The following is a 26,910-nucleotide window of genomic DNA, read 5'->3' on the forward strand; positions in this document are numbered from 1 at the left end:
CACTATAAGCTGGAGGACCCCCTGGAGAGCTCAGATCTATTATTACCTGCTGTTATGGGACATGTTCCGTTTTATTACCGAGCGACTGTGCGTTCTGTTGCCGGCGCTAGGATCCAGAGGAATGACCCCCCCCCCCCCCCCCCCCCCCCCCCCTCTATATCCCTCTCTCTCTCTCTCTCTCTCTCGCTCTGATCGAGACTGTTTTAAAGTCTCTGCCTGACTTGGGCTCACACGTTACTTCCTGGATGGATGGAGGAATGGGAAGCGCGCAGCTCTCCATCATCACCACCACCGCCGCCGCCGCCGACACCGACTCCCCCCTCTGTGTGTGCCCGACGAGCGCTCCCTCCACCGCCGCAGCCGCATGATCGACAAGGCACCGTGTGGTCCTCCGCTGCTCCAGTCTCCTCCAACCCACTTTTCCCCGGCTGCATCCTCACGCTCCTCCATCACCGCCAGTATCCGAGTGTTATGCTGATATCCGGGAATATCGGGGGGATTTTGGGACGGAAAGACTCTCCACTGCTCCTCTAACTAAATCTCAACACCGTGCACGGTCTCGGTCTCCGCTGCGTCCCCGGCGCTGCTCTTTACGCAGCAAAGGCGACGCTAATTTGACCGCAAAAAGGGGGGAAACTCAACAGTTGTGGCTGCTTCTTGTGTGCATGTCGACGGGCGTATCATCACAATGTGGAGGCTACTGCAATCGTGCTGTTGCTGCTGGTGGATTTTCTTGTTCGTTTGGCCAGCCTGCGTGCTCCTTTGGGCCGATTGCCATCCCGGTAAGTTTAATCCCCGACAAGTCAAACGCCGGGCTTTGTGTTTTTGCTCCTCTTGCCTATGAAGAAATGCGGTTATCACTGAACCATTGTCGGGACAAGACGTTTCTCTTATAGGCTGATGGAATAAAGTCAGGTCCCCTCGTTGAATAAACTGCCCCCGGTCTCTAATGTTGGTGCGGCTTGGACACGCTTTACCGGCACCGGCACGTTGACTGGAAACTGTTGGAGACGCAAAATGCAGTTTAGTGAAAGGATGGGACCCGTTTGAACCATTCATGCTCATTCAAAACACAAGTTTATCACAGGAGCAATTTCCCTCAGATTTGTCTCCGTCTTCGTGCGCTCCAATTCCGCCGTTTTTAAATTTGTTTTTATCCCTGCGAATTGCAATCACATTGTGAAAGAAATGACGCAAAAAGCGGGAAGCCTGTGTGAAGATGGTAAAGGGTTGGCAGGGTCAGGGATACGGGTAGCACGGGTAGATGAGACGAGGGAGATGTGATGCTTTGTCAGCCGGCGGCGCGTACGCCAAAGCCGTTATCTCACCGCCTGAAGCAAGACAGCAGGGCTGTGAAGCCTCCTCACTCTCAGGAGCACCACACACACACACACATCCAGTTCAGCCTCAGATTTGTTCCAAGGGGGAAAGCAGAGCTCGTGTCAGTGTTTGGGGTCATGTAGACCCACACAAGCGGTCCACAGATAATGACACCTGACCCTGTGCCCACATGGCTTTATAACACAGATTTTGAAATGTGCAAAAAAAAAAAACATATCACTGTCCTACATGCTTACTTTTCGAATTGAGATAATAAATGGCTATGTTATACAACAGAATCGAATGAACTCCCATGTTCATTTGGTAAAGGGAACTCTCTTCTCAAGTTAGCGATAAATAAAAGACCTCTGGGCCGGGACCCCAGTGTGTGAGGTCCACAGCCTCCAGTATTTAAACCCCCAAGATCCAAAAGCTTCAGTGAATCAGCACCTTTTCTGTTGCTGTTACTTCCATAGTGCAAGGAGGACAAATCAAATGCATCAAATTGCAAAATAAATCCTGCAAAATCAAATTTGACCTTGACCAGATGTGTCCACTCCTACATTCCCCTCGCTGTGGATCATCAACATGTCACCTGGACACTTTAGCGGGGCGCCTAAATCCAATTGAATCTGGAGTTTCATCGTTCTTACGTTCACACGGGCTGTAACAATTGGTTTTACATAGATAATATTCTTACACAGAATCTCCATCCGGGAGCATCTTCTCCATCCAATGTCGAGTCGTCCGAAATTACATTTTAAGATTAAACAGATGTAAGGTGATGTGAACAACATGGCAAATGCTGTGTCTCACCAAAAACCTCCACGTCTGTATGAGGAGACTTCATCTTAAGCGTGACTGATACGTCGACGCAAGAAAAATGTAGTTAAAGAGAATAATGTAAAATGACTGTGACAATTTTAAAATGCAACACTTCACACAATGATGGGAGAAAATCCCCCTGACGCTGTCTAAGTGTTGTTTTATGTCCTGATATTATACTGATACATCACCCAGCTCCGCTCTCAACCCAGTGTGTAACCGAAAGGGGGAACAAAACAGGCTTCCCTAACTCTATCTCCACGGTCATTTTTAGGAGTAACCCCATTAAAGACTCCACGATAGCCTTTATTGAAACATAGTCCCTAAATGGCTCCCAAATGTCCAGCATGAGGAGCCATTCTAGTGTTGATATTCATCAGCGCTTGTGTTGCAGTCCTGAAGCCGTTTGTAGGAATGACACATTCTCACAGACCCAGTCAGTCAGGCAGTATTAGCCTAGTTTTCAGCTCGCCTAGATTAGCTCTTATGTGTCTTACACGTCTCAAGCGGTGTCAGGAAACACACACACAGAATGTTAGAGAGCGATTTTAAAATGCTGCCCTGTTGACCGATGCTTTTACAAATCTGTACCGGTATCGTGTGCTGTTAGGATTGATAGACGGACTTCAAATTTTGGAAGTGGAGCTCTTGTTAGACATACAGGATTTTTGTCGTGCCGGTTCATCCTCTCCATTTTTCATCTTGCATTCCATCTGATCTCAAATCTGGAGAGAAATCAAATCAAGTGAGCCCAGAAGCAAGAGAGAGAGAGAGAGAGAGAGCTGCGGCGAGAGATGGATGGCACGGATGGATAGATGGACGGAGACATAGACGGAAAAATGGAAATAGGATGGAAATGATAGTTTAACCCACAGGTTGAGAATTGATTTGTGTTGGTTCATGAAAACATCAGGATTGTTTTTTTGTTGTTGAAATTTAATCACTTGGTATTCACATATCAAATATTGACAATAAATACAAATTCATTTTGTATCATATTAATAACAGGCTCATTAGTGTGTGTATTGAAAGGCAATGTAACACATCAAACGGCTGGTCTGGGTGCTGTATCAACTCAGGAAAACAGACAAAAGCATTTATTAATTAAAAGAGTACAGAAAAAAAAATTAACTAAAAGGCTGTCGACAATTAGAGGAAATGTGGAAAACCGAGGTGGGGTTTCTTTCACAGTGAAAGGACACAAGTCCAAATCATCGGCACGTCACTTTGTCTTGTGAAAGATAAAAAAATCAATAAAAAAATCTAAAGGCATCTTTTTGTGCTGGGAAAATCGATTTCAAGTGAAGTATACCCCGTGCATAGGAAACAGACGGATGGATGGATTGATATTCATTTGCCAGTTTGTGATGCTTTACTGACACGGTGAATGTCTGGGGATGTAAGCGCAGTCGCCGAAGGGCAAACCCGTGGCTCAGACCTCCGCACATTGATGATTCTCTCCACCACCCCCCTCCCTACTTGACCCCTTCCTTCGCTCCCCCCTGCCCTCAGCTTTGCTGCGTGTTGTCATGATACCGGCTTTGAGCAGGCCCAAGGTGGCGGGTTCATGTTGAATGGCTGGCAGATGATGTCGAAACAGAGATGAGTATGCTTCTCTCCTGGTGGGTATCGTCATCCGCAGGCTCTCAGCGCCGCTCTCCTTACCTCCAGCATGCTCTTCTTTTCTATTAATAAGGCTCTTAGCTGGAAGATTGGGTTAGAAAGACGAGATCAGCTTTCCATGTAAAAAAAAGACGTCACCCGTGGGCCACATGCAAATGCAGCAAAAAAACAACAATTTATCGAACAAAATAATTTTTAACACATCTAGTCGAGTGTGAAATGAAGACAATAGTGGGAGAGGTTCTGTAAAGATCTGTAAAGCATTCTGTTTAAATATGCAAATACACCCCATTTATTTTTTTCTGCTCTTGGATTTTTGTCAGTTATTTTATTAAACATCACCTTGTTATAGCGATATTCTACAAAACATGTCGATGACAGGTGATGCATGTTTTGCTGTGAAAAAGAGCAGTGACAAAGAGATGAGCCACACATTAACATTTACTCTGTTAGTGAAAAAACCATTCACGAGTGTTACAGAATGTTTTATCTGTGAGCACTTCTCTTATATGTATGAATGCTCTTTTCTTTTCCATCAAATGATGCAGTCAGTTTTATAGTTTGTTCTTTTCAAGCTGGCTGATCCTATAAACGTAATAAATATTCTCACACGACCTGTCATCATCACGATCAGGAATAAGAGCCAGGCGGCAGTGATCTATCTCATGTCTTATCTGGGTGGTTTTGTATCTGCCCGCATATTTATAAACCAGACATCATCTCATCTTCGTCCTGATGTGACTCCCTGTGATTTTCTTCAGCTGGGAGGCTATAAAGTCCGCCAATAACCTCAGCTCCAACCTGCAGTGCTGGAAGGCCGTGGGCAAGGGCTACATCCTCTGAGCTCAGTCTGGAGCACACTTTAATTATGTCATACCTCGCTGCAAAGCAACACTCGCAGTGATTAAGACAGCGTTACAAATACAGGAGGTTTTTTTTTCCCGTCTGTACAAGTGACCTGCCTGCTGCTACCACGGCCTTCTGGTCGTTCACATAATGGTCGGCTTGCAGCCACAAAAACATCTGTTTTTTTACGGGGATAGAATGCATTGAACTTCACCGCAGGGCGACTGCTTGCTGACACAGGGCATCACTTTTTTCTTTTCTGTCTGCGGTGTCAGTGCTGAGGCATCACGCCCCTGTCACTGTGCTGTTCTTCAGCCTTGGGTCAAGCAAACACTCAAGAGAAGGGAGAAGGAAAAAAAAAAAAGAAGAAAACAGAAGGGACAAGGAAAGAAAGAGATGTTTTGGCTCCAATCTGTCGCTTTCTGCTGCGAAAAATGAATGGGCCCTGTCGCTTCTGGCTGGGAGGAAAAACAGAACAGTCATTGTAATCTCACCAGTGCCGGAGCTGGCACATCTCTTCACCTCCATGAACGCTTACACCCTTCCCTCCATCTATCTCCGTCCCTCTCCTCCCTTATTGTTTTTAATCCACCCTCCTTTTCTCTGTTCTGAGTACGTGAATGCATACACTGCCTTTATGGGTTTTTTTTCCTAACTATTAAGCAGGTCTCCGTGTCATGAACCTTTTCTCAAGCTTTTTTGATGCAGTGTTACGGGGGAAAGGTTGACATTTAGGGAAGAAATTGGATATGCTCCGTGGCCTTCAGTTGCCAACATTATCATCGGCATCATCTCAGTGCTCACCGGGCTATTATCTGGCTTCTGCTGTGGTCAGAAAAACGCTAGCATGTCGGCTCACAGGCCACTTTATCAGTCGGCACAGAGCCTGTCAACACCCCCCTTACCAGATTTGTTAAAAGATACAGTGCCATGTTCATATGTATATATGTGCATGTATGATGCAGCTGGGGAGGTGTTAGATATCTGCTTTGGATGTTAATTTCCTAACAGTTGGCTAGAAAGAGAGAGAGAGAACTCGGCCGCTAGATAAATGTGGAAAAAAGAAAAAAAATCCACATTGATTTTTTGCAGGAAATGATGCTGTGTTGTTGCACAAAGTGAACCAAAGATAAATAGGTCTGATCATGAAAACAATAGTAATGATGATATTAAGTGCACGAGTGCTAATGATATCTGAAGAACACCATGAGTGGAGCCGAACACGGAGCATCATTTTTGTTTCCGCTCAGTGCCTCTGCTCAGCTGAGTGTGCCTGTTAGGCGTTTAATCTGTTTCTCATCTCTTTTTTTTTCCTGTGCACCTCATGAGCTTATGGCCCCACAGTTCAGCTTGACAACAGAGAATTCTGGGAAGGATGGAGATGTCTTTTTGCTGCTGCCCCGTTTCTCGTATCTTACCGGGCTGATGGAAATAAGGTGTGTGCTTCAACAGTCACACGGTTTTTCTATTTTTTTCCTTCTAATTTGGATAAGAGGAGGTTCTCCCCTATTGTTTTCTGGAAGACGCGTGAAGCCTGTAAGAGCTGCTTTCCAGCAGCATAGTCGATCCACCTCCTCCTCATATTTACTCACTGTTCCCACTCTGTTCACTGTGCTTTACCAAGTCTTCTTTGCTTGCGGCAGGGTTTTGCTAGCTGCCATATGTGCTTCCCCCTGCCATTAGCACAAACATGCTCCTGAAGCAGACATTTCATTCTTACCTCTGAGTAAGGCTCTTGGGGGAAAAAAAGCCTAGTGTAGAATCAGCATCAAACACACTTTGAAGCAGTCTATGTCCGATATGGCTTCAGTTGCATTGTCTTGATATAAAAGCTGAGTGTGTGAGGGATTTGTACCTTATGGTGCCTGCTGAACACAACGGTGGATGGAATTAAAAAAAATGATTCACTTTCATTTTGCAATTCTGCTGCTTTGCATCGTCACAAAAAAGAGATCCTCACGTGTTACATTGATCAGTAATGGTATTGCTAACTGCCAGCTATTGTCAGACTGTTGACACCATATATATACATACATACACTTCCTCACCCAGATATGTCTGGTGCTTTAGAATAAAACAAGAGGTGGTCCTGCTTTCAGTACTTTATGTAACTTTATTATAACAATACTTGTATCTGTGTTTTGGTCTCCACCAAGGCCTGGTTTCTTTTGCTTGATACATGCTCTATACGCCAGGTTCTGGCTAACTGTCAGCCTGTTGTTTTGTGCTGGGCGGGCAGTGTACCGTGGGTTTACCAGTGCTTTCTCAAAGAAAACAGTTGCCTGCTGCTGCTGGAAATAAAGTTGAGAGAAAAAATGTTGGCCAATTAAAAGAAAATAGCTAATACAATTAAAGAACCTGTCAATTTGTCCACTATTCATAGCACAATAATGTGTTTTTATGAAAGTTGTTGTGCCGCATTAGCACTAGTATAAAACACACGTGTTATTCAACCCTGCAGACAACAGCCATAGAGTTAAAGATTAGTTGAATGTCTGTACACTTTTCCTTTTTCTTTTGTCTCCACTCGCTCTTGTTAAACCAATAAATGCTGCAAGACACCCTGGCAGGCTGCGGTTGCGTGCAGGCAGAAACACGACATGGAGATGGGAAAAACAAAGAGAAACGAGAAAGACACGGAGACGGCACGAGATGTTGATGAGAGTGGAGAGGTGTATGCAGCCAAACCCTTTTTTCAATTTTGCTAAGCGCGATGCCAGGGGAGCTTCTGTGTCACTGTGCGGGGCTGCTGAGTGTTAAAAGGAGCTTAGACTGACAGGCTGTCGACTGGCATGGAGTCTAACGAGCCAAACCAATGGCGACACCAAACAAACAGTGGGAAGCGCAGGGAGAAGAAGATGAGATGAGAAAACAAATGGACACTATGGAAGCCAAAGAGAGTTTGCGCTCCACCTGCCCGGTAGATTGAAACTTGTGACCTTGAGTTGTTTTTGGAGCTGTAAGACGCAATTTGATGGGATATTCCTGACAGGGGGTGCTGACGGTTGCCAGGTGGTTCTTTAGGCCACAGTCAACCCTCACCCTCTTTCCCCCACACCTTGGCACATGTCAGGACTTTCAGACACTTTGTGTTCTTTTGTCAGGCTCAATAGGTGGCCCTTCACTCTGGAGCTGTGACAGCTCTCCAATACACTAGTGAAAGGTGTAGATGGGTGTTCCTGCCATTTCCCAGACCACTTTCTCATTTTGAATGGTGAAATGCACTTCACTTGGCTTCCATCAGTCATTCCCACTGACAGTAGAATGGAAGAATGGAAGCAGCTATTTTCTCCCTTAGAAAGGTGAACGAAATGTCACCGTCTCACTATGATATTAGGTGTGTCAGTTAGACAACAGTCCTCATGTTTTACTTAACAGTTCAGTAAGCTATCACTCAGCGTCTCTTCTTTTTTTGCTCCTTCCCTCATTTCTTTCTTTCTTGTTTCAGCTGTCATTTATTTCCTTTGTACATCCCACTTTTCATTTATCTATTCTCCCTGCTTAGTTTTTGGTTGGGCAATGCGATGTCTTGTCTGGCCAAATTTTCATTGGTCGGACCATTGCTGTTGATCATAATTTTAATACGCTCATAAGGAGATAAGCGCAACCTCAACTATAATCCACAATTTTCGCAATGTTGGACCGTTTGTTAAGTAGCAGGATTATGTAAAAACCCATTGAATTTTGGTGAGTGTCTGAATCCAAGATTTTTTGCACCTTGTCTGCCTCGTTTCCAACAGAGTTAATTTGATTTATGATGGTAGCGGGGATGCACATGCGTGCACACACACAAACATCAGTTGTCACAGATTTCCAGAGCCAGGTACATAGACTGAGAAGAGTGAAAAACAAGTTATCTTGTGAGAAAAGGGATATGTAATTAATAGAACTTCGGGTATGCACACAATTGCTGCTGAAACTACGAAGCCTGAATGTTAGCATGAATTGTCTCAATTTTCTTGATTGTAGTGCAAGCAAGAGAAGACGTGGCAAATAGAGCTTCATGCAGATATACAAAATAAAATACAGCAATGGAGCAAAACACCAAGTTACAGATCTCTGATGTTATTATGAGAAGAGTGAAAAAAAATCTTGTTCTATATGAAAATGTTGCAGTACAAATGAGAATATGGCGAGCTGCCACAATGTAGAGAAAAATTGGAAACGCTGTTTTGATAGGGCATTAGCCTTGGAGGACGTATGCCTTCTCAGAGCGCCCTCTTGTGTCTTAGTGTAATTTATCTATAAGGCTACTAGGTAGAGTGACAAATTGAGTTAACATGCCGACTGGTTGAAGAGTTGGTAAAATTTCAGTCAACCAAGATTATCTAAAGCCCTATTATTCTGCTATTATAAATCTTACCATTGCTAATCTTGTCATTCATCTTTTGCTCCCTCATCTGCATTTTTAATTCTTTCCTTCCCACATTTTCTTTTTCATTTGCTCAGTTCTTCAATTTTCTCTTCTTTCCCTTTACATCTTTTTTCCCCCATTTTCTTAGTTCCTTCTTTAGTTTTTGATTATCCATTTTTTTGGTCTTCTTTCCTTTCAGCCCACACTTGTTTCTTGCCCTAAGGCTGTATTATATGCATTCACCATTACTTTGTTTGCTTTTATGTAGTCCTTTACCTTTTCTATCTAAAATATACTTACTAAACTATCTTCCATTCCCCTCTAAGTTGCTTTTTCTTTCCGCTCTACTCTTCTTTGGAATTCATACTGCAGTTTTTTATTTTTGTTGATTCCCCTCTGGGTTCCTCCTCTATCTGGTCACATTAACATGCTTCTGTAACCATGGATTATTATTCTGAACACATTATAGCTGCAGCCCCACTTGCCAGCCAAGCTCAATCAAGCCATATAAATCCCTTTTTTTTTTCCAGACTGAAAAAAATATTGTGTGCAAACACACAAATGTCACCACAGATACACACAATATAACTTAATTTTATGGTTGTTAAGTGCTCACAAAGTAGTTTTCGCTACACAAGTTATAAATGAGTCAGGACAAATTTCAAAGTCAGCATCAAGATGCAAAGTATTGAAGACGCATGAGGGCACATTTCAAAATCTTCCTTTTGGCTATGAATGAGGAAATAAACATGATATCAGGTGGGTCTGTGACAGCTCTCCAAATCCACAGTTCTGTACAGACCTTGTTTTTTGAGCAACGGTGCAGTTCATACCTCATATACACAGTCTCAACATGTACATTTACATTACACGTAAATGTACAAATGTTTTAGTGTCTGTCACATGCTCCACATAGTCCAATGCAGTTCAAACAACAAAAAACAGATACAGAATCTGTTCAGGGTTTTACCACAGATCTTCATAAACCAACAACTCAGGAAAGTAAACAGAAAGAGAAGCGTTGGTGGTGCATCAATAACAACAGCGTTCCTGTAAACAATATGTACAGGCCAGTCACGTCACCGTCAATGGTTAATTCAGTCAGTCAGTCAGACATAAAACTGCTGGCAGCTCCAGGGAATCTCCACAGGTAATAAAAAATCCACCAGATGAATTCCTTCAGACTAGGTGTCTGCTCTTAAGTGGCAACAACATGCTTTTGCAAAGGTAAAACAGATGATCCTCCCAGACGCGTATTGCTCTGAAGCTACTAGTCCCTCCTGTTGGTTCAGATTAGGGCTGCGCAATATGGCCTATGACAAATAAATTGCAATATTTTTAGGGTGTAACGCAATACGCAATATATATCTCGATATTTTGAAATCTCCTCTAAATCACTGCACAAATTTTAAATTCATAAAAGTCCACAGGAAGTGGTGAAGCTAGCGGATGTTAGCATTTCCGACAGTACCTAAATGCACCTCGTCGGAAGAAATCAGCAAGTCGAATATAAATGTCGGGGCCATTTAATCATTGAGCAGCTGTGGATCATAGCCACTGTGTTTTCACTGTTTGCTTCTACTGTTCTTTGACAAAGTCTCGGACCAGCCGCTTCACGTGAAAACGCCGCGCATCTCACAAAATGGTTCACTCTCGCTGGAGCCGCTCACGTTCGTCATTTGTAAACTGATTTGTTCATTTCAGCATTCACATTGAAAATGAACAAACTGTCAATAACCGTCTCAGAACAACTCGCTGATACTCTTCACTCTCTCTCTCTGTGTCTCATGCTCTCTGAGTCTGTTCTCTCTGTGCTCCTGATACAAAAATGTGCATGCGTGCAGGAGAGTTTCCTGGATGGGAGCGAGCGGTCTGCTGTGAGAGGGGCATGAGAGGAGAGAAGCGCAACTCCAAGAGAATTTCATGCTGACGGCTTAAAACAGTCACGTGAAAATGAATACTCGATGGTCGCGATATAGTCATTTTTTACATCGCATGTGGTACAAGCCACGATACATCAAGTATATTGGAGTATATTCTGCGCTAATTGACAAGGCAACAAATTAGTTTTGAGAGGTCAGAGTGACTTTGACCTTTGACCACTAAATTCTAATCAGGTCATTCATGATTGTGCCGGATTTAATACAATTCCCTATGAGCAGTCCTGATATAGCACATTTGAAGACATTCGCTCAATCTGATATTAAGATATCACATTCTAGCGACTATTGGATCTTGTCACTCTCAACCTATCAGAGAGTTCATTCATTCATGTCTTCCACAGTAACACCCATAATGATTCAATATTCCAGTCCCAATCCCAGACCACAGCCCTGCATAGTCTGATCCAACATATGGATCGTTAGTAATGTGCTTCGGAGCAATGAGTTTGATCGCTCAGTGCAGGAATACGTGGGGATTGTGTGAGTCTGAGTCAGGAGGAGATTTTTCCAGTGGATTGTGTATTGACCTGTGGAGTTTCCCCAAAGTTGTCGGTCTTGGCGGAGTTAACGGTTCTGCTGAGTAATGTTTTGCATTGGTTTGAACTGGACGGGACTGAATAGTGTTAGGCTTGTGAGGGAGACTGATATTGAGTTTTTACATGCATGGATTGAACTGTGGGACACACTCACACACACACACTTCCTTCACATTCCAAGGTTGTTGTTTGCTTTTGGTAAATACACTTTTGAAAGCTGATTGTGTGGTTATTGTGGTCTGTTGCTTTTGCATTGCTGTTTTTTCGTGATAATATTTGATTGCTGGTTGTTTACTGTTTGTTTTGTATGGTTCGACAAAACTCTTTCTTTCTATTGTCCTTATTATTTGTCAGACTTGACTCTGACTGGCAGCCCACGTTATTAAGCAGTTTCAAACCCGCAGGTTCATTCGAGAAAAAAACAGACATACTTTGTGAGGCCACCTTGAGTGAGACCTTTGACCACCCACATCTAATCAGTTCACCCTTGAGTCCAAGTAAGTGTTCGGACCAAATTTGAAGAAATCCCCCAAGGCGTTCTCGAGATATCCCATTTATGGGATGAACAGATGGACGGATGAACAATCTGAACACATAATGCCGCTGGCTGTGGCAGGTGTGGAAGCATGGAAAAAGAAGAACTTAAACATCTCTGGTATGAGTGGTATGATTTTACACTACACTAGATACATGTTGTGTAACTGATATTTACAAACACTTAATTACTCCTCTGTTCCTTTTTAACCTGTCAAACCTGCTATCATTATGTAATCATATTATAATCACAGTAAATCTAAAATAACACTAATTGCTGTCGAGATTTTACACTGAGTAGCCTCCATCTACCTGTTTATAGCAACAGTCGAAGTAATAACTTTGTGTGTGTTTCACATCTGGTGAAAATATGTAGACGATGTAGGTAAACTTGACATGATTGTTTAAAGTGTTGGCCTGTCTGTAAAACGCAGAATGTGCATGTGTGCACTTACACTCTGGATTATCACCATGTATAAATTCACCTTTTTTTTTTTTATCATTCAATCACACCAGTGTAGGAAATGTTCATCCATCAGCCCCTTCCCCCACTTTTTATACAGACCTCCAGCTCTCCTCGCTTGCAAGCTCTCTTGCCCCCACTCTCACTAAATTAATTTTTTGCACCCTTCACTACTCCTGGTCTCCCAATCTCACATCAGCAGCTCCCAAAAAAAAGTCAGTGCCTGCACATCAATCTCATGGCTGCTCATGATTTCTGCCTTGATCAAATATTTACAAAGGGAGCACAAACCTTCTTTCCAGCTCTGATTTTCAATTCTGGTGTTGTGCACGGCTCTGTTGAGCCATTAACTGTGTTCTGTTTAAAGTCAACGTGCAAGCTTTGGCCCCATGAAATGGATGTTGATTGGTAGTTAAAGGTACAGTGTTTAGAATTTTGTGATATCGATTGTTGAAATTGCATGTTGCAGCTGAACACCCCTCACCTCACCCTCCACTTCCAAACATGAAAAAGAACCTGTGGAAGCCTTTAATTGTCATAAAAACTCAAAAGGTGTTTAGTTTGTTCAGTCTGGACTAATGTAAAAAACATAGCAGCCTCCGTAGAGAGGGTCCCCTCAATGTAAGTATAAAGTATTTAAATATAAAGGGCCTTTTCTGGGGTAAAGAAAACTACAATTCATACAATTTAGATGAAATTAACGAGTGAAAACATCATGAGAATTATTCTACATTAAATTTCTGCCAATAGATCCCTTTCACCTAAATCTTACACACTGGACCTTTAATGTGTTTTTGCAAGTAGGAAGGTCGGGTGGTGAGAGAGTAAAATTGTATCTATCCAGAAAACATAACTCCCACTATATGCATCTTGTCTGTATCAATGGTTCTAACAGTTATTATTTGGAAAGTTAACATAAAAATGATGTGAGAATGATTGACGGGTATCATATCATCATAAGTTTAGAATCACTTAGATGTATATTTAATCATGATTAAAGGTCCAGTGTATAAGATTTAGGTGACAGGGATCTATTAGCAGAAATTTAATATAAAATAATCCGAGTCATGTTTTCACTAGTGTGTTTCATCTAAATTGTACAAATTTTTGGTTATTACCCTAAAAGGGTAGCGGGTCCTCTCTATGGAGGCCACCATGTTTTTTAACAGTAGTCCAGACTGAACAAACTAAACACTGTCAAGAGTTTTTCTGACAACTGAAGCTACCACAGGTTCTCTGTCATGTTTGAAAGGAGAGGGTGAGGTGAGGGGTGTTCAGTTTCAACTTGAAACTTCACCACTAGATGTCACTAAATTTTACACACTGAACCTTTAAATGAAATAACAGCAAAAGAAAAAAAAACTGATTTGTGTATGTAAAGTGTGTAATATAATAAAAAATATATAAACTCATATGTCAAAATATGTAGCTGCTTTCCTCAATGTTTACACCGGGGAAGGCCTAAGTTTCTCTTTGGTCAACATTGAGGACTTTCTGCTGATTGTCCAGCCTGGCTCTGTCAACTGTTGGTGACAACACACTGTTCCCACCAACCTTACAGCGGTGGCATAGCACTTAAGTGCAGTGCAGTGCTCTGTGGGAGGTGAGCAACTGTAAAGTAAACAATTATTTGAAAACTAGAAAAAGTGCACTGCGGTTGTAAACCTCCACCAACCAGTGCAGTGTCCTTCCACATCATTTTTTCCGGATCCATTTAAGGTCACCATGACCTTTGACCACCAAATTCTAGTCAGTTTGGTCATGAGTCCAAGTGGGCATGTGTGCCAAATTTGAATTCCCTTGAGGTTCTCCTGAGATATCACATTCTCAAGGTAAGATCATCCGTGAGTACACGTGACAGTTTGAACCTAATTTAAAGACATTCCCTCAAGATGATCTTAAGATATCACATTTAAGAAAAACAGATGCATTATTTGTTAGGCAACTGCGACCCTAACCTTTGACATTTGGCTACCAAAATCAAATCAGTTAATCATTTTAGTCCAAGTGAATGTTTGTGCCAAATAAGAACAGAATAAGAACTTCAAGGCGTATCTCTCAGCAATATTGCATTCACAAGGCAAAAGATTTGCTTGAGGGGTCAAAGTGACCTTGGCCTTTGACCACCAAAATCTAATTAGTTCCATCTTAAGTCCAAGTTCATGTTTTGCACCAAATTTGAAGTAATTCCCTTAAGGCGTTCTTGAGATACCGCGTAGACGAGAATGGGACAGATGGATGGACGGACAGCCTGAAGACAAAATCCCTCTGGATACTGGCTGTCACTGGTGCGGAGGAATAAACATAACAGATTTAATAAGTTATACAAATAATCCAAAATGACAACTCCAGGACAAAGGTATGTTTATTATCATTTCATACAGAGCCCCTTCAAAAGTGGAAGAATGATTTATTTAAATGACATTACTATAATGACCCAATAGAAAGTGTGCTATGCTCCTCTTTGCATCCTTACACTGAGGCGCGGGCTTGTGCTGGTTTTAAGCGTCACCTCATTTCTCCACTGTGGGCAGTGGGAAAAAAGGCAGTGAATAAAGAAGAAAGATGGAGTGAAAATCACTACATGCTAAGAAGTGTTGTGTCACACTGAGCAAAGAGCAGTTCAGAGCCCTTCTCATTAAATTCTTGCAGTGGCGTTGGTTTTTCCACTTTAATGCTTGGGAGACGCTGGCTTCCTCCACAGAGAGAGAAAGGGACTTGGGGGCCACCGAGACAAGCACATAGCCCAATTTGTCTTAGTTCCACGGGGAGGTGGTTTAACCAGCAAGGCCTTCTCCTCTATCTTAATCTCTAGTGACCTCTCCCTCTCTCTGTCTTACATCTCTGGTGTGCTATGAGCTCCATTGCTCATTGGTGCTTTGTCCTCTTTGAGCTGTCTTACTTGACTTTATTTTTCTGTATGTCTGTCGATGTCCAAGCCAGGTCTGACCCTTGTGAATTTGGGGTGTGGATGCGATTCTCCTGTAACTTTTATATCAAGAAAACCAATGTGTTTTCTAGGTCTAGGGCTTTGCCTTACGAGCATATGAATGTGAGAAAAAGATCAAGTGAACGAATGGTTAACGATTTGTAAGTGAGTCAACTTAACACAAGTAGAAAGTAGTTTATCGTTACATACAAAGTTTAATAGTGTGTGTGTGTTGGGGGGGGGGGGTAGCAATCAAGGGCCATATACATTTTTATAAGATCCATCATGGGTCAAACTTAAATACAAAATAAATATATGACACTAAAAATGTTTGGAACTTTGACTAATTAGTGAGGTGATGTCAGATCAGTGAAGATGTTAGGTGCAGCTGGTTTTCCAGTTTTGGGTCAGTTTGAATGAAACACTGTAATAGTCCTGGTGAGAGTGAGTTTTGAAAGGACTTCTCACAGCAGTAGATTTTTCCAAACACATACAAACTTAAATACACGTGTCCTCGGAATAAGAACATGCTCAGGAATGAACATACAGTCTCTGGAAATTGAGCAGAGGGAAGTTGTTAGGTACTGCAGCTTGGAGTTCATTGATGTTTTGCACCTCAGTGATTTTGTGTTGTAGGTTGTCAGGCACATCGGCTGGTTTCACATTGAACAGTTTAAACAATTACGTGTAGTTCCTTTTAATTATTGTTCATGTCTCAACATGTAATTCCGACTGTGACTTCACAGGCATTCATCCATAGGGATCACAATAAAGGATACGTTAAGCTACTATTGATGTATTGAAGTTATAAAATGTCGAGTTCGGGACATATGTGTCCACCAATTTTCCTGGCAATCCATCTATGGCTGACTTTTAACCCACAATGTCAATGTAAAGTTAAATTGAATGAAATATCTGTTGAGTGTTACCATTAACTACAGCATTATCTGGGAACCATGCCTGTCTGTACAAAATGCAAATTCACAGAGTAAATGTTGAGACATTGAAATCTTCATCAATTAAAGGCATCAGGATTTATACTTATGGGACATGAAGCCTGTAACAACTTTCCATCCAACAGTGGTTGAGATAATTTACCTGAATGGCAAGCAATGAACTGAACACACATGCACTGTTCCAGTTGCATGGACATGCCTGTGGTTGTGCTGATGGTTTACGATTATAATCCCACTTTAAATTTTTTATCAAACACACTCCTATTTTCAAGGATGTGGATTGACTCTCCTTGTGATCACCCCCACCTATCCTCTCCTAAGGTACATGAGAAGAGAAACACAGTACCGTGACAGGTAATCTGGCAATTTGTGGATTAAAAATCAATTATAGAGGTGGTCAGGTTATGATACTTGCTTTAGGCAATTGAAGCACATAATGGGGTTCACTGGAACAAACGCAATTTGACAAATTACAAGTGACTGAAGCCACTGAACAATCAGCTAAGAGTTGTTCAGTTAAATGAACTGGTAAAACATCTGTCTGCAGATAAAGCAGCAGTCTAGTTAAGTCCGAGCAGAGATAGACTGTTCTAAATGAAATAGCAAAACAAGACATCAAGGAAAACATTCAAAATCACTGTCGATGGCGTGATATAAAACTTGTGATCATGTTATAGTCACGTTGTGGACACCTGCAAAAGTTTTCGGGTTTTTCTACGTTTTACTGTTTGCCAAAACGCATTTTGAAAGATCACTTCAGATGGACATTTGTCTATATTTTTGACTTTGCAAAGATGAATTGAGATCCTGTGATGCTATCCCATATCGCTGGCTAAGAGAACATGTTGGATTGATGATGGATGAAGAGTTTACCTGACCGTCGTCTCCATTGGTTCCAGCAGGACTGGGGCCTGTCTCACCCTCTGTGAGAGCATGGCTGCTAAATTTAAGATTTCCTGAGCAGGGCCGCTTGAGGTGTTTGGCTCCTCACGCCAGATGTTCAACAGATGGCTTTCACTAATATCCCCCCAGGGTGCACAGGTTTCCACTCTAGCTCTCTCAGCCTCAGTCACCCATCCCTCTGTCATTGAGTGTAGCTCTCTGTTAAATATCTCTTATTTTGTTGTGTTCTTACAAGAAAAAAAAAATAAATCTTATGTCTTACTTCTGCTCCACATTCTCCCCTCCCTCATTTGAATGCCAACTTTCCTTTGTCTTGAGACATTTGCTAAAATTGGAGTAAAGACAGAGAGGGGGAGAGGTTTTCAGTGCTGGATAAGATGAAGCCTTCCCCCATTCCTCACTGCTAGACAAGCACCCGTGTTCCACCTGAAACGCCTTTGGATTTACGCTGAGAACTGCAGCCATCTTTCTTCGGTTAATCACCTCGGGGCTGGGTAGCTCCAGCCCGCCACGTCCCCAGGCCGATGGATGACCCGCAGGGGAAATCGAATGGAAACCAGCCAAGCCTGACACTTCTCTCAAGTATTTTCTAGGTGCCACACATACACACACACATGCACACACACACACACACACACACACACACACACACACACACACACACACACACACACACACACACACACACACACACACACATACACACACACACAGAACAGGAACAGGATGGCAAAGTAATTCAGTGTGTGTGTGTGTGTACCTCAGGCCTGAAGCATCTTTGCTGCTAATTCAGTGGATGTTGCAACCTGTTCTTTATCCAAACATAAATTCATATTTGTTTTATGGCAACTGTGGGTCAACAGTTTTAAATAATTGAAAATGTATTTCTTGACAGCAATAAAAAAAATAGTATAAGGATTGTTTCTGCCGTAGTTAGCAACAAAGCAACTGAAATAAGTCGACACTCACCTGCAGATGAGAACCAACAAATAAATCCAACAGTCCAGTCCATAGCAGCTAACTTTTTACTCTCCTGTACAATATATTCTGTTGTGCTTAAGGTTGTGTTTCCAATGGGCTTTGCAACACCTATACATTTTAAAAAACACCTTGCATGCAACGCAAAGGGAGGGGTAGAGGTGACATCAGTAAACCATTTCTTCACATCTGAGTTGGTGGTGCTAGTGTGGCATCTGAAAGCAGTGAATATCATGTAGGCCGATATAACCATTCACCTGATAATATACGTAGATTCTAATGAAGTTGCTGCAGCAACAGAGTACAGAGTAGAACAGCTTCTACTCTGTGAGAAACCAAATACCATACCCTCTCTTTAAGATTGATATTGCAAACCACAAAACCACTGGAAGAAACCTAAATAATAATTTACAGCCACGTGACGGCAGAAAGATATGCCCAGTCAAAAAACGATCATGTAGAGATGAGGATTGTCAGTCTGCCTTTAATGGTGATTGGAATTCTCTGATAGTGAGATTGCAAAACATTGCAAACACCAAGCCAACAGATCCCACAGGGGGGGGGGAAATAAGTAATCACTCCTTCGCATTTTTAAGTCGTGTAATTGCCCATAAACTAAAGTTTGTGGCTGTGTCAGCAGGAGCTGTTGCACATCTATTGTTGGGTTAGGCTGTTTTAAAACGAAAGGGGAATGTGCAAGTGGAACCATTTGAGGACAAACACCAGGAAGCTGAGTCCTATCATCCAATTCCACTCATCAGAAAACTGTACTATTAACAAAACTGCCCCGAGCAGGTACTCAGTGCTTCGGTTGATTCGCTCAGATGAGCAGTGGGACTGATCTCTGAACCATCTGACCCTCACACAGCCCCAACCAGAGAACACTGAGCTGTTTTCCCACTGAGGCACAGCACAACTTTGTGTTCTCTTGACGAGAAATCATTCAGTACAAAAAAAATTTTTTTTTCAGGTGCTGTCCATGGCATGAAAGCAGCTCTTCTACTGTATTATTCTGCAACGTGGTCACTGCTCCACATGCTGTCTGATCACATGACAGTGATAAGGCCCCAAAAAGCTACTTTTGACGTAAATTGCTCCAAAACTGTATGAAATACAGATAATACATTCTCATGAGGATTTTTTCCTAAACGTGTCGCTCATTATAAGACAATAATAATGTAGTCAAACATATGGCTGCATTGATTTGGAAATTTCATCCTCCTTGCAGACTGGCCGAACCAACTGCATTACAGGTTGCATTTATTAGTAGCCACAAATGTATTGGGCCTGTACATTTAAACACACTTACCACGACGTTAGTATCTGTATCTAAACTCAAAAAATACCAAGAGCTAGTATCGGCATTCTTCTACCCCCTTCACCTTCCACTACCAACCCATACTGAAACAAAGGCTCTCAGGCGGTGTCACTCCAAAGACCACTGCTGTGACATGATGTTGACAGGCACCAGGCGAGCCAACCAAAAGCTAAATCTAATTACCATTAAACCAGGGAGCCGTGCTTTAGCCAGCAACATTGCTCCCAGGCCTATTATCCAAAATTAGCACACGCACTCACACACATTAAAAGACACACATTTTTGCCCTGCTTCCAGGCACAGTCACACATTTCCCTGTCCTTGCCACGAGCCTTCTTTTCACACTATTCCTCTATGCTTCTACTTCCGGGAGGTGAAAATCGAAATCTTTGGTGCAGTGAGTGCATGTTGTCTCATCTAGATGGGCTTTTCTTACATCCTTGTTGGTGATGCTGCCTGAGTCACACACTGAATCCAATCCCCCTGCTGGAAATGATACACAGTTTGTCCATTATGATGTGCGAGGCTTTGATACCACCTTGTTTTGAGCTGTATTAAAGGTGGGTGAGGCCGATGCATTACATGTTCTACTTGGAAGAGACCCCAGAATAAAAGCAAAACTTCCCTCTCCCTACACCCTAACAGGCCAAGCTAAGTGTTATTAGCTGCACTGCATGTTTCTTGTCGCTGCTCATACAGCCACACAATGAAAGAGGGGAGAAATTGGGGTGGCCGGAGAAATTCCGGAGAAAGTAGGGAGGCTCTCACTCAGACATTTTCAGTCTTACATACAGCCCCCTCTGAATATCAGGACATTATCTGTATCTGAGTTGAGTGCATGTCTGAAAGCAGCTTTACATTGTCTCAGCTTTGCTTCAAGGTTCAGTTTGGCATCAAGCTGTATAATCAATTTAAAAATAATAATTAAGTTTAGTTGCACTTATATGTAGCACTTGCATGTAGCACTTGTGGTTTGACTTTCTTAATGTACTGACTTGATTCTTGTTCTTCTGGGTTTGTACCCTCATGGTTGATGCACTTATTGTAAGTCGCTTTGGATAAAAGCGTCAGCTAAATGAAATGTAATGTAATGTATACTAGGGCTAGCTTGCTAATTTTGAAAGGCTACTTTCACACCAAAATGTACCACAGGCCACATTACTATATGCAGAGGTGGGAAGTAACAAAGTACAAATACTCTGTTACTGTACTTAAGTAGATTTTTCAGGTATCTGTACTTTGCTAGTATTTATTTTCCTGACAACTTTTTACTTTTACTTGCTACATTTCAACACAATTATCTGTATTTTCTACCCCTTACATTCTCAAAACTGGATCGTTACTTGTTTTTACACTTTTACGCATGGAGCACCTCTCGCTTGCCCCCTGCCTCGGGAGACGTGCAGTGTGAGACTCGAAGCTCCCGGAGGTTGGTCGGGCTGCCGTGGTCGACCAAAGTCGAGCGGATGCACCGGCAATGATCCCTCCGAAGGTTCACCTACAGAAAACCTTGTCGGTGCTCCAACAGGGCTGTGACCGACTCCAGCGGGGCCGATCCGAGGACCTCACTAATCCATCCAATCGGTAGTAGTGATGGGCGGTATGTACCAGGGGCAGGGACTTAATCACAGCCAGCACATTCCCCATCCATTTATTCCCTGTAAAAAATGACCCAGGTGCTCATGCAGGACCTCGGTTCAGTTCAGTCTTTATTATTCTGAATTTGGCAGCAAAACCAGACTGTGTCCAGTGATTGTTTTTCTCTGTACCAGCTCTGTGCAGGTTGTTAACAAAAGAGGAAAACTATCTTATTTTGTTTGCCTACAACTTTTTTTCATTTGCCGAGTTATCAGAAGAACATTGTGTATCATTGAAGTTACACAATCATTTTTACTTTTGTACTTAAGTACATTTCAGAGCCTGTACATTCTTACTTTTACTTGAGTAAAGGAGTTGAATCAGTACTTCTGCTTTTACCAGAGTATCTGTACTTTTTCTTAAGTAAAAGATGTGAGAACTTTTGCCACCTCTGCATTATATGGTTCTGAATGTTACACAAAAATGTAGTGACACTGTCAGGTGAAAACATTTTACCCCTAGTTTTGTTGAATGTATGCTAACAGCTAAAGGAATCCAAGTTCATTCATTGGCTTAGACCATTTTAACACCCTTTTATTCCCTATAAAATATTTTGTATAATGCTAGAAAAGCATTTTTTCATAGTGTCTCCTGAAATGTTTGATCTGTATTACACATTGGCAAATGCAACATAAGCATGAAAATGAAAAAAAAATATATGTAGGACAAAATATGGACTAAATCATGTCCACATTTTATTTCTATAGCTAATGCTTTCACCCTATGTACCATGGTGACCACGTTAAGTTTCTGTAAGCTGCTTTATTCACACATGAAGCATCAAAGGAGGAGCGGGTGGGTGATGCGATCATCATCCGTCATTGTCTTGGTTGCCATGGTTACCGAAAGTTATGCTCTGTTAAACGATCCTCTAACCAGCCCTCTGTCAGCAGAGAAAAGCATTGTTCCTAGGTGCAGCGATAATTGTAGTAATAATAACAGTGAAATAAATGGCTTCTGTGCTCTCTCTGAGACTCGTCTCTGAACCGCAGAAGCACCATTTATAGGCCGAGCCATCAGCGCAAATCCACATTTGACGTCAATACATCTACCGATAATTTTACAACCAAACAATACTGCATTTAAAATGTAAGCAAATAATAATACTACAGACTGTATCTGAATTTGAACATATATATTTAGATTATTGTTGACATTCACCCCTGATTTGGCAGAATTTCTCCTGAATCCGCTCTTGATGCTCGAGACAGTGAGTTATTGTGGTAAATCAGCTAACAGCTATGTTGCCAAGTTACTGGTGTATGAAATTGCAGACAGCTCTGAGAAATACCTTTTAAGGGGCTTTTTTACAACACTGTCCTACATTTGAAGTACCTCCCTCCTCCCTGGACCTTATTCCTTTCCTTTTTTAGGTCTGGTCTTTTTCATGCATCCTCTTCAGAGGATTCAATTCCATGGAATTTACTCCCATGTTGTGTAGTAATCATAATAATAATCAAAGGCATTTATGGACTTTTTGTTTGCCTGTTTAGTGTGTTATCTATCACCAATATCACACCATTTGTAGTAAGCAGTCCGCTTGCTCATCAACAGAAACAGAGACTTTATTTCAATCTTTAAGCCTGATTGACTGGTGTCTTAATCTTTCTCTTTAAGAGTCTCTGTTGAAGCACCCCTCCAACCTATAGGCTCAAAAAGGGAAACACATTTGGTCAAGAGCACCATCTGGGTTGTTGAAAATGTTTTTGGATTTATGTGTGCCTCAGAGTGCATGTACTTTGTGGTCACATATGTGTGCGTGAAATTATCTATTTGATCGTAGCTGAGCTGGATTTGAGCCCTTATCGCACATAGGAGTTCGGCTATTGCCGCAAATCAAAGGCATGACGCTCCTCGCATCCCAGACGACGGACTCCCAGCTCAGCCGGGGAGTGAACATGAACGCCTTATCTGGTTGACCCAAGCTCGGCCTGCCGCAGCCGCCTGCTTTAGCCTCCTGGTGCTACCGAGCCAGTGGAGGAGCTTTGAAAGGGCCCGTCTGATGTGGGACTGAGGCTAGTCTGAGCTGGTGGCTGCTGAAATTTGCTTTAGCTTCCATAAACACACCTTCATTTAATTTTAAAAATCTCATTTTAATGGACCGCCACTGTATGGCAGTGCTAATTAGATAATTAAAACAATAAAAAGCTAAATATCTGAGGGTATACACGGCAGAAAAGCCTTGAAGAAGATGATTTAAGAGTTCTTATTGCACAATACTATGTTCAAAATACTTTTGTTTTTACTCAATTTCATATTTGAAGAGGTAAAAACAGTTCCACATCACTTATTAATTTGATCAACATCTCTTCTGTTATGAAACCTTTTCTGAACAAAAATAAATTCCTATTAATTTAAATTATGAACCAGAATTCAGACTCATTTTAATGGTTTTGTTGGGCTTGTGTATTAAATAGAGAAAAAAGTACAATATTTCCATTATGTCCGGTTGTCATCTTGTGATGAAAAACATCCTTTTATTATATCATAATCAAAATGCTAACATTATGTCAAGCTCTGCTCTCTTCTGCGATGTCTCTATCTCTTAAAATGTTGTAATTAAATCCATTTGTAGAGAATCCCTCTATCCTAAGATTACTATTATGAGATGGGTGCTGATAGTTATGGGATCACATTTTCAAAAGAGTATACTTGGCTGACACTTAAAAATCTCTCAATAAAGCTTTCCTCTCTCCTCATTCTTTTTGAAATCAATTTCAGTTGGTGACAAGATAAACATCAGCAGGAGAACATTATATCTGCTGTACCTAAGAAATGTTGATCCTGCGAGTAACAACACAAACCTCAAAGAATTTTTTTTTTCCAGAATCAGCACTTCCATTATTCTAAAGCAAATAAATCTTACATGCATTCATAAATGTTGCTTATAGCAGATTTGATAAATTAAAACATATTGATTTGATGACTTTGATGAAGTTTTATATTTATTTTGATTGCCCTTCTCATTTAAGATTGTGTTGACGTATTTCCAGGTTTATTGTATCAGCTTAATGTGACCACTTGGCAGAAGACATATTTTCCTCTGCCTATATCATTAAATCTCATTGATTTTATTTTCCCTCAATAAAAGCATGAATTAGTTGAAGCAGGAAAAAGAGCGAAAGGCCAGATCTCCCACCATCTTTCAGTCCCATCTGCACTGTTTCCTGATACTGATTACAAAGATGTTAAAAAAGGAATGAAAGAAAACAAAGAATGACATTCAGCAGTAAGTGACGGGACGGAGGGCGAGCACAAAGAGGCTAAAGATAATGGATGTGAACTGGATTAAATGGGCTCGGTAAGTGTTTAGGTCAGAGCTGCCATTGTAGTGTGAGTCACTCCCTCTACTTCTAATCTCTCTAATTAGGCCCCATTGGCATTAGCCAGCACCTCCCATCATTTCCTCCTCTCCTCCCTCCCTGCCTCCATATCCATCCCAGATACATCCTAGATCTAAGGAGCATGGAGGGGGAATGAACAGCAGGAAAGGTGGACAAAAGTTATGTGCGTTCTTCATTAGGGCTGAGTATAGAACCTGCATATTGAGCAAGGGCTGCATAATAAATCACATATATTTCATCCCAACATTATTGGACATAAACTGTTTATACAGGTTTCTGTTAATTTGATGCACATGCAGCAGATTTGTTTTCAGCCATGGAAGATATTGTGTTTGTGAACATCCTCCTCTTATTTGCACATAGGTCCAATAATTAAAAAAACGTAACTAAAAACAGAGAAGGAAAAGAGGATAATAGCCGTGTATCAAGCCTTGTCATTGTGTTTTTTTTGGTTTTGGATTGTTTTTTTTCTTCACTCCATCCACAGGTATCTTATATGATATGAGAACTTAGGAGAGGACTGGTTCCTGAATATGTCGGCTAATGGCTGCCAGCTAATGCTGCTGCTACCTCGCTGGTTTGGAGCAGTCTCTAATTACCCAAAATGTAGCTTCCTGTATAGATGGGGTCTGTGACCTTCGACAGATAAGAATGACAAGGCCAAGGGCTGATAAACAGAGCCAACATGAGCAGAGGAAATCACACTCACTTGTTTGTCACAACATGTTCATCGCTGCTCAAAGATACAACTTGCCGACTCACATAAACCAATTCTACATTACAAATGTCATTGCTGCTCACATCATCTCTGTCAGACTTTTGCTTATGTATAAATACCAAACGCATTGATGCACCTCTCCAATTACGTTAGACACCATCTTCCTCATTAATGTTGATAACATTGTCATTTTGTTGATGTGCGCTGTTTAATGAGAATCAATGGCACTATAGAAAACTATGATTTAGTAGAAACACTGAACTTTACTTTCGGAGAGGATGAAGAGCAGTGGTGAAGAAGAAAAGAAAAGCTGAAATATCCATCCCCTGTTCACAGTTCAGTAAATTGCTGAACCATTTACAGCGATGAGCAGCAAATTAACACAACTGAGCGCTGAGTTAGAGGCTTTTAATAGCCTAAATTTGTTACATTATGCGTCTCCAACATTAATATTTATGTAATGAGTTTCAAAATTCTGACTCCAAACTTGAGCATGCAGAGCCATTCATAATGTATGTGTACATCTAGTATATGGTGGAGTCGTCATTGGGGAATCTACAGGTGAAGGGGAGAGAAGCCAGTGGAAACATCAAGGTGTTAGTAGCTGCCTCTGTGTATAAAGGCTGAGACTGTGTTTATGTTGACAAGCCTGGTGATGTCACTGCTGTCAGCCGAGATGTGTGTGTGTGTGTGTGTGTGTGTGTGTGTAAGGAATACTAATGCAGAGGCTTGTGATCCCATGTGACCCAGGCAGGCAGTATTTATTATGCAACTGGCAAGCAGCAAGTCTGAGCTCTGCTTACAGAGCAGGAGAGACCAAAAGAGAGGCAGGGAGATGGATGGGTGCACGGACGAATAAAGAGTGAGGAACACTTGGTTGCTTGTGTGTGTGCAGTTACAGCACTTGTTTTTCTTTTCTGAGAAATGATCACTGACAACACATATTCCTTTATACACAGTTACTGTGCCAGCTATCTAATATTATTATTATTATGAAAGCCATGAAGAGGTTCAATAACATTCCACACTCTATAGACAGGTGAAACATTTAAGGGAAAACTGGAATAAATAATAATAACACTTAAGGTACACTTACTCACCATTAACTATTACTAATAGTATGTATATTGAGGTACTATTTTCTCTTTATTATCCATTATAAAGCACTCATTCATTTGTGTGTTTCTATAACAACAAATTGCTGTGTACTACCCACAATCTACACTCCACACTTAATACATTTGACTGAGTATAGGTAGCATTACCACAAACATAGCCGATAATCTTGTGTAACATAACACAAAACTACACCAAGAAGTCTTAATAATGTATATATTAGAAAATAAATATAGAAATAAATAACTCAGGATGTGTTTCTTAACTAAAGTGGTCATATTCACATGTAGTGCTCCATTAAGTAAGATATACATGCAGTCTTCCCCATTCCACAAGGCGAAGTATCTTTGGGCAACATACTGAAACCCCCAAATTGCTGATAGAGAAAGATGCACTGTATGACTATGTTTGTGAATGAGTGAATGACTGTAAAGGGCTAACCTGTAAACCTCCATTTTCTCTTGATATATTAAGATATCCTTTATAATTTTAAAAATCGTGAGATAGAAATTCAGAATTATTTAACCAGAGGAAACACCTTAATGGTCTGGTAGTTAATTATGGTC

The 26,910-nt window shown here is 41.5% G+C and overlaps 1 protein-coding gene across 1 annotated transcript in view; it reads left to right on the forward strand.

The window, feature by feature from the left end:
* Positions 1–212: 212 nt before the first annotated feature.
* The window catches only part of LOC109640020 (receptor-type tyrosine-protein phosphatase gamma-like), a 350,667-nt gene continuing 323,969 nt past the window's right edge, over positions 213–26,910 (forward strand). The window contains exon 1 of the mRNA XM_069513834.1: positions 213–782. Coding sequence (XP_069369935.1) covers positions 689–782 — 94 coding nt within the window. The 5' untranslated portion in view covers positions 213–688. The remainder of the gene's footprint in view (positions 783–26,910) is intronic.

The sequence above is a fragment of the Paralichthys olivaceus genome, chromosome 2 (genome assembly GCF_024713975.1).
Source record: "Paralichthys olivaceus isolate ysfri-2021 chromosome 2, ASM2471397v2, whole genome shotgun sequence".
In the NCBI taxonomy this organism is placed as follows: Eukaryota; Metazoa; Chordata; class Actinopteri; order Pleuronectiformes; family Paralichthyidae; genus Paralichthys; species Paralichthys olivaceus.